Raw genomic sequence first — 14,793 nt, forward strand, 5'->3', positions numbered from 1 at the left:
GTCGTTATGCTGATGAGGTGATACCGGTGGGAGTGGGGGTAATAGGCCAGTCAGACTTTAGTTCGCTGACGAAGCCTCTTGGATAGGAGGCGAAACGTCCGAAACCTTCACATTTGTACAGATGACGGCTGAAGAAACCTTCTCATCGACCACAGTAAAATATATATTATTTAGCAACTGACATGAAAACAAGAATAAACAGTGATACAATATTCATCAATATCTTTATTATTTACAATAAACACTGATAATCAAAACTTCACAGTGATATATGTGAGCGTTAAATAAAAAAAACACCAAATATATATATATATATATATATATATATATATATATATATATATATATATATATATATATATATACAGTAAAGTCTCGTTATATCAATATTCTCGGGAGTCGGAAAAAAATATTGATATAACCGGACTATCGATATATCCGATCCTGCGGGCATGCAATTTTCTCCTTGAGTTCATAGAAATAGTATCGTAATAAGTAATAAAGTACTATTGATATAACCGATATCGATATAATGAGACTTTACTCTATCTATCTATCTCTCTATATATATATATATATATATATATATATATATATATATATATATATATATATATATATATATATATATATATATATATACATAGAAAAAAATGTGTTAACATTTGGCATTTTTTTCCATCCATGTGTAGGTTCACATATTCCAGTATGGCGTGTCTGACTGTTTGCGTTGGCTTTCATTGCACTTGAAACACTTTGGTATTATGAGCTGCAACGCACTTTTCAAGGCAGGGAGTAAATATGTGTCTAAAATAAATCAAAAATGTGAAAACTACAAAGGCAAGCGCAAGAAAAAAATATGCCGATGGTGAATAGTGAGGACACTTTGTGGTTAATTCAGCATTGTTTCAGCTATGAGATGAAGAAAAACATAACCTCAAATGTTTTTAAGAACCTGTTGCTTCCAATGAATTTCAAGGGTGGCAGAAATTTTATGTCAAACTTTGAAAACACTATGTGACAGAGATCCTCTGAAGAGATCAGAAAATAGATCACCAAAAGAGAGAAATGACAAACAATAAACGAAGCAGTCTTAAATGTGTAATTCAACTGAAATTTGGCACATGAATGTTTTTATGAAGCTGTAGATTCTGAAAGAATTCTGCTCACATAAAAGGCACAGAGAATCACAGAAAACAACGTTTTGCTTGATATTTGAGACTCACAGTATGTGTAAAGGTATGTGTTATTGACCTACAGTGTTTCAATGCAAATGTTCGATTTTTACATACGTGTGCCAACAATTTACTGTGTGAGGCCTTATCCAGTGTACATTAAGCTGTGAGCCTAAATGAACAACATGATCTTTGTGTACGTGTGCATAAATGTACAATTCTTGCAGCTTGTGCTCAATAAAACAGAGCATGTCTGACTACAAATGGGGGTCAGTGATTATTTGGGAAATAATAAATAAACAAAACAGAACATTAAGCAATGACATGTTCATTCTGAAGAACATGCAATGACTGCAGAACTGAAGACTACATTCAGAAAGCAGTTGGATAGGCCTCGGTCTAAAACGGGTGGGGAACCTTTGTCCAATTTGGGCCAATTATTAGTTTTTTAACTCTAGTTGTTTTTAGAACTGGTGAGCAGGCAAATGTTCTCACAAATTATAGATCCCCCACCCGAGCTGAAAAACATAATGTGACTACAACATAAACTGTTTTCAGGATATGAAATCAAACAAAAAACAACACCCCCCTAAAAAAACTGTGCTTTAATTCAAAGAAAAATAATTTAAAATTCAAGTTCATACATAGACATTCTACAAAAGTTCTTTCTTTAAATCAAATGTACAAATTGCTCATGTGCTGAAGAGAGACTGTAAATTAGTCAATAAGAGTTAGTACTGTGTGATTAGTGTGATGAACAATCAGTGTGTTTGAATTGGATTTCATAAATTGTTGACATGTGAGGCACTGAGACCACAGAGGCTACAGGGAGTCCTGCACTGTCAATAACACGCAAGGACACTTCGAAGGAAAGCTGTTCGAAGTGGTCCAGTGCGCTACCCTGTGCTCCTCTTGAGGATGAAATGTGGTGTGGAAGGAAATCCAAAAATCAATATTGAAATGCTTTTGAGGACACGGTAGGGGTGGAATTCATTCGTCTTGTGCAAAAAAAAAAAAAAAATAGTTTTGAATACTGTGGGGAAATAAAGCAAAAATGTTAACAAAAAAATATTCATATTTTACGTTCATGACTTAAAAAAACGTTTAATCACGTTGGCCTGGTGGTCGACTTGATAGTGCAAAGGTACCTGGTTCAATTCCTTTGTGGAGTTTGTAAGTTCTCCCAGGACCTGTGTGGATTTTCTCCGGGAACACCGGTTTCCTCCCTCATTCCAAAAACATGCCTGGCAGGCTGATTTAACACTTTAAATTATCCTTAGGTACTAGTGTGGAAGTAAATGGTTGTTTATTTGGATGTGCCCAGTGATTGGCTGGCAACCGGTTCGGGGTGTCCCCTGCCTACTGCCCGAAGACAGCTGGGATGATGGGCTCCAGTGACCATAGTGAGGATAATGTGATTCAAAATATGAATGAATGAATATTTAATACCACCACAATGTAAAGGAAAAAAAATACTGTGGTCTCCCTACCTGGTGGTGAATTCAGTAAACTGACTTATACTTGTAATTTCATGCATATTAAGTTAGGTGATATTTATGTCTCACACTGAAATCAAGTATTGTACTGTTCTGTTCTAAAGTAGGGATAGGTGAAATCATTACTTTTCAGCAGTGGTTCTTAACTTGGGTTCGATCGACCCCCAAGGGTTTGGGTGATTCGGTCTCAGGGGTTCAACAGAACCTCTGCCATGGAGAGTAAGCGGCTCACCATGTTAATTTGTTATAACACGCCTGCTTGGCTATCACTGACTGGAGTTGATCACATGACGTTCGATCAGTGCTATAATTATTTTCCACAATTGCAGCTAAATTTGGATGGATATTAAAAAATTGAGGAGAAACAAAACCACTGCTTTGAAAACTGCGGGCAGTGAAGTTAATTGATCCCTTAGTCATTGAAGGAACGGGTAGTCACATACACATCCCTGCTATAAAACACAGTGATAATGTTATAAATAAAAATAAAATATTGGCACTGTTGCCTGTCCGTTTGTTGTAAAATGGCTTTCAAGAATTAGTTCTGGTCCCTCAGATGCTAGACATCGTGCAAAATGCTTCTAGAAACACATTGCACCCCACCCATCAGTCACACATTCATGAAACGGGCTCGACAGGAGCAAACGACTGCCTGCTTGTCAGTAAGGCTGAGCACAATCGACAGACTTAACACACAATTGAGTGAGCTTCGACTTCAGCGACAGACGCTTGACATTCTTTTCATGATAATGGCCGGCGCGGGGCAAACATTTCATGTTTCCGACTTGAAACAGTTTTGATTTGGCATCACCGTAGTCCGTATATGTACAGGGTCAGATGGAGCCAAAAGGAAGCGTCCACACTAGCATTATGTAAACCAAAAAAAGATTATATTTTGTAGTGATTCCTCTGAGGTACTTTACACGTTGTCATGTCGGAACGGTTAACCGATTCTGAAAGGGAATTTTGATGTGGTTGTGGCGTTTAGTGTCTGCTACCTCTGGACTACGTCGCTGATCTCTTTAATGCAACTGTGCAGGTTGTCTAGTACGCTGTTCGAGCCCACGCAGCTCAGTCCTCCACCACCCGAGGACGAGGCCCTCAACTCCTGGAGGCTTAGCTCCAGCTTCCCCACCGCCTCACGGAAGGCAAACTTGTTCCTCATCTGTGGGATGCAGTCCACGTAACCTGAGCAGTAGTCCAGCAGCTGGTGGCCAGCATCCAGCACTTGGCTGCTGGATGGGCTTTCGGAGCTGGTTTGGAGGACACTGCTCAGGCACCCGGCGCATTCCAGCAGGGCCTCGCGGCTTACCCGCTCGGGCGGGACCCTCTCCGACGGCTGTCTGGTTCGCCGTAGTGCTACTTTGGAGCCAGCTGTGGAGTGTGAGGATGAGGAGGCTGTGCTGGGTGCCCCGTTGGCCATTTTAGTGGACGTTGTGGAGGATGCAGGAGGCACTTGTGGTGGTGGCACTGACGGTCTGATTGTTGTCACTCCTCCCGACAACCGCCCTGCCCTGTGGCCTTTTAATGTGTCTCCGTTGACTTCGACCGGCGAGGCTCCAACCTGTTCCTCTCCGTCGCCACTATAGGAGTGTTGCATGCCACGTAAGGTCGGCGGAGGAGGCGGCGCGCATTTGGGTTTGACGAGTCGTGGCCTGTCCCGTTCGGCTTGGTGCTCAGACAGCAGTTTGAAGCGGTTCCCCTGAGAGTCCAGCCCGACGAGATGCACATCGCCGGGGCTGTTCTTCAACGTGGGGGAAATGAGAACTGGAACTTTGTGGTTGTGTGTTTGCGCACCTATTGCACACGATGATACGCTTGAACTAGAAGTCTTAGAGGGGGATGACCAACTTTGCTGCCTGTCCAATCCCACCCCACTATCTTCTCTCGCCTCCCTCACACGGGACACAGTGTTCGATTCACCTACTTCCCCCGCGACCACGGGCACCCTCCCTCCTGCAGCAGTGTTCCGGGGTAGCAGCTTGGCTTTGGGCCTTTCCCTGATCTGCGCAGTCCCCTCATCCATCCTCCTGAGCAGAGGTTCATTGGGACGTGAAGTCCCATTTTCTGGCTGGGAGGTGGTTGAAGCAGTCCTTTCTAGAGGGGTTTTAGCACTGCGGTTCCTGGGTAAAGTCAAAGCAATACGCTCCAGGTCAGGCAACCCGGTTGACATTGAGGAGGTAGAATTGGACCTAGGCAAGGGTTTAGGCCCCCCAACCAAGTTTCCACCATCCCCCGAGCAGACCGGCTTTCCTGTCCGCAGCCCGAGGGTCTTTTTGATAAGCCGAGGGGTAAAAAATCCGGCGAGTCCTCCCCAGCTGCTGCCACTTGTTATCTGTGAGGCAAGTCCTGCGCCGGAGGGTTTCTGTCCAAACGTGGCCCCACAACAACGCGACTGAGTCTGTGCGGTCTCTCCATGGGAATGAGAGGGGGAAGCAGAAAAGCCCCCTATACTGTCCGACTGCGGTAGCGGAGGCGGGGGGCTGAAATCAGCAGTGGGCTCGTATTTCTTGTGCGGCTGTGTTTCCATCTCTCGAAAGGAGCTGCTCCTTTTGGGAGGTGTCGGGAGGTTTTGTTGATGCAGGGAGGACGGCGAGGAGGAGGCGGAGGAAGATGATGATGACTTCTTCTTGATGAAAGAGCTGAAGAAGCCAGTCTTGCGATCTCGCGTGAATGCGCCTGCGTCTAGTGCATCCTCTAAGAGACTGGCCGGAGATTTATCACGTGGCTGCTGTTTTCTGGGGAGTGCTGGGGAACTGCTCGTACGTCCCTCGTTGCCTAATAACGAAGTCCAGCCTAAAGAAGAAAAGAAGATAGAATTTTTAGAATACCCAACATAAAAAATAAATACCTTGGAACAATTTCTGAATGACCACAAATTAGGGTATCCCAAGACTACCGGTATTTAGTTCAACACATACTGTATATTTTTATGTTTATTCTTGTGAGGGCTGACTCGTTTTTTATAGCATGAGTCCTCGTTTGATTCAGAGGTGATTTGAAGCCTCTCCCTGGTGACTTTGGAGGGGAAACAAAGTGGTTGCGATGCTGGACTGATTGACAACCAACTGCATTCGTATGAGTAGAGAAACAATCATGTACACTTAGAGACGATTTAGACTAACTTCACACATTCACTGCCAGAGATGTGCAAAAATGTGTCCACTCCAGTGCCGGGGTGTTTGTCATTTTTACTCAAATTGCAGGATCCACAGAATATTGAGTTTTAGGACTACATAAACATCCAATGTAAGAAACCTTCGACTATTTTCTTTCATCAGAAAAAAAGGTAATTCCCAAGTTATATGGGTCTGGAGTAATATAAAGTGCAAGTGGGGGCGGCTGTATAAAAGGCAAATGGTGCCCCCTTGTGGGAGGGGAAAAACATTGCCAGAGGTCTGACCAGCGCTTTATCAGCACCCCCTGTAAGAAATACCAAAACCGGAACAAATTCGGGAATGGCGCTCCACATCATATTTTCAATTCTCAAATAAATTGGTGAATGGCAGTGAATGCATTAATGTGCTTCTTTTGAGTCTGGGAAGAACATCAAACTCCACATCGGAATGAGCAAAAGTGCAAACCACTCGGCAAGAAAACGACATGTCAAATGACCCACGTATAAGATTAACCAGCTAAAAATTTACTATCAGTTTGGGCTTAAGCTTTGATCCTTGCTATTTTTCCAACTTCACCCGAAATAATGTGGTTTGGAAAGTTGAATCTGCAATGCACGCTCAAACTATTTGACTAGATTGGATGAAAGTTACACATTTTCAAATGGAGTCAACTCACATGTTAGAAATGCCTCACAGGGCTTGTTAAGAGTTTGGAGACTCCACTATGGTAAAGGAAGGTGTGCAAAACACATTTTTGATTGGTATTCTACAAAATGCACATACACCTGCTAAATCGTGTCAAATGTATTATGCAGAATAACAATTTCAAATGTGTTTCCTTTTGTGGATTTGTAGACTGCACTGCATGCTGATAAAAATAAATGGCATTTAACTCTGTTTTTGTATTTAATTTTTGAAAGATTCATGCTTTGTGCTTTATTGAACATGAAGCCGGTCAATGAAGGACTTTGGGTGAAACACAGAAACACAACCACACACCTGTTTGAGTCACAGACAAGCACACAAGACTAACATTTTATTATGTGAGAAAGAAAAAAATGCTTGATTGAAAAGAGAAGGAACATTGGTGAGGTTTCTACTCAGTAACAAGACCTAAATTGGTTTGAAAAAGCAGACATATTACAAGATAATAATAAAAAAGAATGATACTCTGTCAAAGAACAATTATGGGTGGAGTGAAAATGAAAATACTCTGAAGGAAGACAATTTGGAGATAAATGTGTCATGCGAAAACTGATTAAACAATTAGAAATATGTATAGAGGGAGTTCTCTCATTGGGGATTGGTGCTAAAATGATTTGCGGTAATTGTGGAAGTGTATGGTTCAGTAAAACTAAATTGGATCAGTCTAATTATTCAGAGGTGTAATTACTCAGCTTTCCAGAATTGAGGCTGTATTCGGTGTCTGTTCCTGTGGGAAATAAGACTTTTATGGCGGGCAGGTGCATTTCCTTGCAGTTTTGTCATGTTAAACTGAGTACCAGATGAAGTGATGTAAAATGTTGCCCTTTGACAAGCATCGTTTGGGAAGCATAGTGATGAGTTGTTTACACATTTGCCTCACAGTTGGGAGATGATAGGTTTGAATCCCTGCTCAGATGTTCATCATTGGATGTTGCGTGTTCGCTCTACGCTTGCATGGGATCAATGAAGATTAAATTGCTTCTTACCCAAAGCCATTAACTCTTTGAACATTAGCCCAAATGGAACTGTATAGTGCCCCTTTGCAATTTTTTGATGACGATACTAGTGCAGCGTATTCTACTGGAAACAAATTCCTTGTGTGTTCTACATAGTTGGCCATAAAGATGATTCTGATTGCATGTAGATGTGACTGTGAGTGCAAATTGTTGTATGTGTCCTCTGACTGCGGGTGACCAGTCCATTGTGTACAAGTCGGGCCGCAACACACCCACGACTCTTATGACGACAAACACTGTCAAAAAAGAATGGTTGGATGTTTTATAACACATTTGCGTGATTTTGTTCGTGTGACTCATATTACTTGGAAGTTTGACTCATCGCTAAATAGGTTATTTAATCTTATTTGCACTATTCGACACATGACCTCCCACAGACATGGGTATGCTTGCGTTGGGGTCAATCCGTGAGAAAAATGACCGCCCTTCGCTTCAGACGACGGGCTTGGCGACGCTGCAGTTGACTCTTGGAATCAAGGTGGCCTGGGACACCTGCGGGCTTGGAATGTGATGCACCCGATCGCTTGACAGCAAGGCAAGCATGTCTAGCTGTACCTGAGGGAGCATGCGTGCCCTGGTCTGGCCTCCCGTCAAGTCCTCCCTCAATGTTTTCCTTGTTTTCTGTGTGCTTGAAGATTGTGCGAGATTTGGAGGGCAGCAGGGGCGTGTCGAAAGAATGCAGAGGACCGCCATGACCGGAGGACGCTGTCTTACAGAGCTCCTCCGCGACCTCTGCAAAAAAGTAAAATAAATAAAATAAAAATAACAAAAATGGGCAAGATATACCGCCGACATGATACAATGCAACATTTGAAGTCAAATACATCAGAAGTTATATGAAAGAATTTTCTGCAGAAAAGAGCCTCAAAAATCAAGAAATTGAATTAACACACAAAATATCAAACGGTGAACCAAGTACACGAATGACACATCAATGATACAATATTTTATTAGGCAAAACTTTCAGATTTAATTCCGAGCGGGTCATATCGACAATCTTGCTAACACGTAACTGAACATGAACTTAACTGAACATGATTTTTTTTTGTCGAAAATGAGCATATAAATACAACTCATAATAATTCTGGTCTGTTTTTGCTTTGGCTGGTCAGTTCAATGTGGCAAACAGGGGAATAAATGACCATAATAATGAAAAGAAAAAAAAGAAAAAAACAAAGTGTTTTCATTAATTGTGAAATGTAAATTTCTCCACTGCGAGACTAATAAAGGCAAATCCAATCCAATCCAATCCAATCCAATCCAATCCAATCCAATCCAATCCAATCCAATTATTTTCCAAGAGAGCCCCCCTGAATTAAAAAAACACCAGAGTTTAATGACGTTATTAGCTTATAAAATGTCTAACTATTTCCTTATAGTACACTACCTTCTGAGATGCTGGAGTCATGGAACATTGTCTCAAAGGCCTGGTGGATTTCTGCGAACGATGGCCGGTCAAATGGACTCCACTGCCAGCCTAGCAGAAAGAAAAATCAAGAAGCCGAGTTAGAGTTCAGGTTCAATTAGTGGTTACAATGACTTCATCATTATCTGAAAGATATGTGTTTTAAAGAAATCCACTTACATGCCCTCATGAGTTCATAGACCTTTGGCGGGCATCCCTCTGGCTGTTCCATGCGGTATCCCTTCTCTAAAAGATCATAAACCTGAGACAGATCAATGCCTGGGTACGGAGACATGCCATAGGTGGCAATTTCCCACAGCAGGACCCCAAACGCTGTAAGACAACCACAATGTGGACCATCAGCCATGTGTGCGCGAGTGTAGTGGCACAATAGAAATGAATATGCGCACGGTACTCACCCCATACGTCAGACTTGATGGAGAAAGTGTTGTATGCAAGACTCTCTGGCGCAGTCCACTTGATGGGGAACTTTGCCCCAGCGTGTGCAGTGTAGGTGTCACCAGTCATCAACCTGCTCAGACCAAAGTCTGCCACTTTCACCACATGATTTTCACCTACCAGGCAGTTCCTCGCCGCCAGGTCCCTGATAGAAGAAGCATGTGAAACTTGGAAATACTGTATTGTCATTTTAATTTCAACAGAATTGTTTTTCTTCTCACCTGTGGATGAAGTTCTTCTTCTCCAAGTATTCCATTGCCGAAGAGATCTGCGTAGCCATGTAGAGCAGAACCACAGCATTCACTTCCTCCTTGTCGCAGTCTCTCAAGTAATCCAGAAGATTGCCATGAGGCATGTACTCCGTCACAATATAAAACGGAGGCTCCAACGTACAAACGCCTGCGAGAAAGTCAGTTTCATAATCTTTTGAAGGGAGGAGAAATTATAATGACAAAAATGGATAAGATACTGACCAAGAAGCTGAACCAGGTTTGGATGTTTAACCTCCTTCATGACAGAAGCCTCTTTTAAAAATTCTTCTACTTCCATAGTGTCTTCCTGTCATTGAAGAAGCGGGACATGAAGATTAATATGATTATTAGAGGAGTGAATGTCATAAAAATGTATATAGCGTAAATGATTATCATTAAAAAATAACGTCACTAGCAAACGAGATAATTTAGATGTTTTACCACACTCTACCGGCAGGTGGTGACCTACAATCATATTTCTACACAGATCCTTTCATTGGCAGACAATGAAGAATTGAAATTCAACTTTAGTATTTTTTCGAGTATCTCACACCTTGAGTGTTTTAACAGCGACTGTAAGGTTGTATTTCTTCCACATGCCGACGTACACCTCGCCGTACTGGCCACCCCCAAGCTTGTGCTTCATGGTAATGTCAGTGCGCTCCATCTCCCATTTGTCGTGGATCGGTGACACGCCGTACACCGTGGGCTTGTTGCACTTGGGTGCTGGGTAGTGTAGTGTCGTGACCAGGCCGTCAGCTACAGTGGAGTGGTGATGGACCAGCTCGGCTAGGGTGGCGAAGCGGCTCTCGGATGTTACATACACCTTGAAGGAGGAGGGAGAAAAATGGGAGCCATGAGCAATTAAAAAAACAATTCAAGAGAAGTAGTACAGTGAAACAAACAGGAGATTGTCAGATTTGTATTTTTTCATACTAAACCGCATGTTCATGTTTAAATGTTTGCTATTGCAGTGACTGCTTTGTTTTTATAATAAAGAAGAAATGAAATTGTGAAAATGTGTAAACCGTTAACCTGACGAGTATTGATGATGTTGAATGTTCAATGGCAAAATTCTGTTGCTATTGATGGAAAATTAAAATACAAATCAGAACAACTCAAAATCACACAGCACAAGCCGTCTAATGCTACCTTTCCATCCGAAGAAGTGTTGATCCGGTAGTGGTAAACTCTCCCTTCATAGCGAAGGGAAATAGAGAGCTGTCCCGGACTGCTCTCGCTTTCTCGGACAAGGAAGCTGCCATTGATGAGGGATGAAAGCAGGTACTCGGCGGCACTTCGTGAAACAGGCCCATGGTACCAGCTGTGCTTTTCCAGGCTGTTTACAGGTGTGATGTAATTGGAAGGGACCCAACCCTGGCCGTTCTTGGAGCGAACTTCGCTCCACTCTCCATTTTGGTTGTAGCCAAGCACACGCAGTTTCTCGCCTAGGCAACACAGACAAGAAACTGCTCAAATCTATTTTTGTCAGTTGTGAAATTGTGAGAATAGTTTCTCATCAAAACTTACTGTCTCACCATTATATACGGAATATATTTTTTACATATACAGTATACCGTATTTTCCGGTGTAGAAGGCCCACCTAAAAGCCTTAATTTCCTTCAAAAGATGACCCTGCGTCTAAATGCCAGTATGCTTTATCTGTGAAGTAATATTGAACCACAATAGTTCTCGCAACTACTGTCAGCAGTCACCGACTTAATTTCCCCCTGTAGAAGTAGTGCGTAACCCCAACATCTACTGTAGCACCTTATAATGTGATGTGCCTTATATTTGGAATAAAATTACATATTTAGATATATTTGGAAAACTTTTCATTTATTGAAGGTTTTGCCATATAGTCCAGCGCGCCTTATACATACTACATGGAAAAAGTTTCAAAATACACCATTCATTGGGCGTGCGCCTTATACTCCAGTGCGCCATATACACCGGAAAATACGGTAATCATGCAACAACAAAACTCGCAACCTAAAAACTTGGCCAGAGTTACTATGTGCCTTAATCCAGAAGAAACCTTAGATGGGAGGAGAACAAACAAATAAGTGCAGACATAATGAAAACCTAATCTCTGAGTAAAGTAATAATGGTGGGAAAATAGATCAAAATGACTTTGAATTCACCAGTCTAATCCTATATCTTCCCTTAAAATACTCAAGATCAGGACTCGGAATTAGGTAGTAATTAGATTAAATATAATTACAAAACAATAAAATAAAAGAAGATAAAATGAAAACAGTTAAGAATGTTTGTGAGGATGCTTTGGTGACAACACAAACTAACTGGGCGGTATGGACAGATTATGAGTTTTACTGAAAACATCAAAACCTGTGCAACAATAATAGGAGTGACGCTGCCATGCAGGCGCCGGGCAAAAGCAGACATGTCACGACTTGGTGTCTCGTCTCCGTCTGTCTCTTGATGTCAGAGCGGGACACGTGAGGGAGTGGAAAGGCGCACGTTTTTTCTCGAAACCAGAGGAGGGAGTGATTTAATAATCCAACATAGTTTGAGTTACTGTACCTCGTCACTGGATATTGATTTGCACTCAAATTGTGATCGGCTGTAATTATTTACTAAGCAGAAAATAAATTACGTCAACAGGTCAACATTAATATAAAATTAAGAATAGTGGGATTCCTGAAGAGCTTGAATGTAAATCAGTTCAGCGTAATGCCACATTTTACTATCATTGGCTTCGGAGCACATTCCAAAAACATGCATGGCTAAATTATCCCTAGGTGTGAGTGCGAGAGTGACTGTTGTATGTCTTTGTGTGCCCTGCGATTGGCTGGCAACCAATTCAGGGTGTCCCCCGCCTCGTGCCCGAAGACAGCTGGGATAGGCTCCAGCACCCCCCGCGACCCTCCTGAGGAATAAGCGGTACGGAAATGGATGGACGGATGGCTTCGGAGAATTAGAATTTTATAGTAGCTCATTATTTTGCTGTTTCATGTTATTACCAATAACATAATGCAAAATGTGAAAAACAACCCCCTTCGCAGTACATAATGCGGTGCAGCTCATCAGCGCTGTAAAAATGTCGGTTGAGTTCATTGCTATTCTTTTTGAAAGGGGTCAGCCCCTTACGATAGTTCCTCCAATTATTAAACAGAACATCAGCGTCCGTTGCGGGCCGGGTCCACCGTCCAGTGAGTCACAGTGAAAATGACGCATCGTTTGCACACACTCAAGATAGGCGTCTGGGAAATTGCGGTTGCAGCCAATAAACAATTAGGATTGTGATCAGTGAAAACAAGCGAAACAGACTTGCTGGCAATCAGTTCTTGGTCAGGTTACTGGGCCTGTACAAGCACACGCAACAATCAAAGGATTTTGTCGAAATACAGCGTCGACCACTGTCGCTTGACGCACAAAACTGACGGTTATCCAGTTTGCCAACTGACTGTTTGCCAGTCTGCCATTCTCTATTTTCCTCTGTAGGGCTGGAAATAGTGACTGTATCCCTGCCTTTGGAGTGGCTAGGAGGAGATAATGACTGTGAGGCACTAATTCCTCCTTGTGGTCAACTTCTCCTGGCTCAAAGTAACCCACCTGTTGATGTAAAATTCCATATTGTCACAGAAGTAGAGGCACAATGTGGTCTTATTTCCAGGAAAGCATTTTTGACCATTTTTATTTATTTACGCTTGAAACCATTTTTTTCAAACGTCTTCTGACAAAAGTGGATCTGTCATAGCTTCAAAGTAGAAACCGACTCCGTATTTTGTTACATTTTTCCTTCCAATAGGTGTGTCATGGCCAGGTATCCCAACCATTCTTTTCACTTATAGCTTTATTGACACACAACATTCCAATTGTATAACTGTAAACGGCACATGAAACTGTTTGATATGCACGGCACGGCCCAAAGCGTATTCTGACTCTAGAGTTACTTCCACGTCAGGAAATCACTGCGCACTTGTGTTGCAACACACCTGCGTCCACGGAAGGTGTGGGAGGCATGTGTTGATACAACAAGACATCACATAGCAACAATCCTTTCTGATGATGCAGGCACAAATTTATATTATCTCTGACATGTCATGGTTGAATTTTGCAGCTGTAAAACATACATTCTGACTTACATAAAATTGAACACTCAGAGATTTGTCATTAGGGTATTTATTCAACAATGTTTCTATTTGTGGCTGCATTTTATTGTGTAGAATTTAAGTGCTACATAATTTCCAAGTCGAATAAGAAACTTGCTCAAATAATTAAATGAAATAACGGCACTTTTCCTGTAAATTTCACCATTGTCGGAAGAATAAAAGTTTTCTGATTCTGATAAAGGAGACCTATGAATTTTTGTCCACAATTCAAAACAGTTCCCACTCTGTAATATTTCTGCAACGTGTTTTAGGTTTAATATCCCAAAGATCAATAAATAGGGCAAAAAAATGGCCATAAAATATTACTAGTCATCTTCACCTTCGACACTGCTTCCTCACTAGGATAAGGTCAGCTGGGGCCTAACCCAACTGACTTTGAGCCAGAGGCAGGTTACGCCCTGGACTGGCTGCCATCGAATCACAGGGTACAGTTTAGATCAAGGTCTCAAACTCAACATAAAGTATGTCAACTTTCATAATGCTTGCTAATCTCGCCACCAAAATTGTCATTTGTAATAAATATGAGTGATACCTTTTCGAGTTTTCGTGTTACCAAACTCCACCTTTTAGTAATTTAAACAATTGTTTAATAAACTATTATTCTTGACTTCTTTACATGGTTTCATTCACAATGTCCTCCCAAGGGTAACTAAAACCAGGCCAGCGACACTCCTGCTTCAGACATACAACCACTTGCACTTATATTTAAACCTTAGGATAACTTAGTTTACAATTGAGGTCGGGAGCCCTTGATTTTTTTCAGAGTACACTGACAAAACCCATGCCAGCACATTGAGAAGATGCAAATTAATCTCCAACATCACATCTGTGAGGTGGATATTCGAAGCACTTGTTTCAATACACTATTGGAGTTATGATCACTTGTTTTTTAACATGAAGTTTATTTAATTTAGTTGGCCTCAGTCATGTGCTGTGAATATCGTATTCATATTTCAAAGTATTTCCGTCTCATGTGATAAAGGCGTACGTTTTTGTAACTATCGATGCAAACTGAGCACTGTTCTTTGTAT

The 14,793-nt window shown here is 41.8% G+C and overlaps 1 protein-coding gene across 4 annotated transcripts in view; it reads right to left on the reverse strand.

Moving 5' to 3' along the window:
- Nucleotides 1–656: 656 nt before the first annotated feature.
- abl2 (ABL proto-oncogene 2, non-receptor tyrosine kinase) overlaps nucleotides 657–14,793 on the reverse strand; it is a 30,025-nt gene continuing 15,888 nt past the window's right edge. For all 4 annotated transcript variants that reach the window (XM_089000684.1, XM_089000683.1, XM_089000686.1 and 1 more), the window contains exons 3-11: nucleotides 10,779–11,074; nucleotides 10,180–10,452; nucleotides 9,849–9,933; nucleotides 9,597–9,774; nucleotides 9,336–9,520; nucleotides 9,097–9,249; nucleotides 8,899–8,988; nucleotides 8,067–8,243; nucleotides 657–5,467 (exon numbers count right to left, since the gene is read on the reverse strand). In XM_089000684.1, the coding sequence (XP_088856810.1) occupies nucleotides 3,666–5,467; nucleotides 8,067–8,243; nucleotides 8,899–8,988; nucleotides 9,097–9,249; nucleotides 9,336–9,520; nucleotides 9,597–9,774; nucleotides 9,849–9,933; nucleotides 10,180–10,452; nucleotides 10,779–11,074 (3,239 nt within the window). In that variant the 3' untranslated portion in view covers nucleotides 657–3,665. The remainder of the gene's footprint in view (nucleotides 5,468–8,066; nucleotides 8,244–8,898; nucleotides 8,989–9,096; nucleotides 9,250–9,335; nucleotides 9,521–9,596; nucleotides 9,775–9,848; nucleotides 9,934–10,179; nucleotides 10,453–10,778; nucleotides 11,075–14,793) is intronic.

Source organism: Hippocampus bargibanti, linkage group LG07 (genome assembly GCF_051943395.1).
Source record: "Hippocampus bargibanti isolate YZ-2025 linkage group LG07, ASM5194339v1, whole genome shotgun sequence".
NCBI lineage: Eukaryota > Metazoa > Chordata > Actinopteri > Syngnathiformes > Syngnathidae > Hippocampus > Hippocampus bargibanti.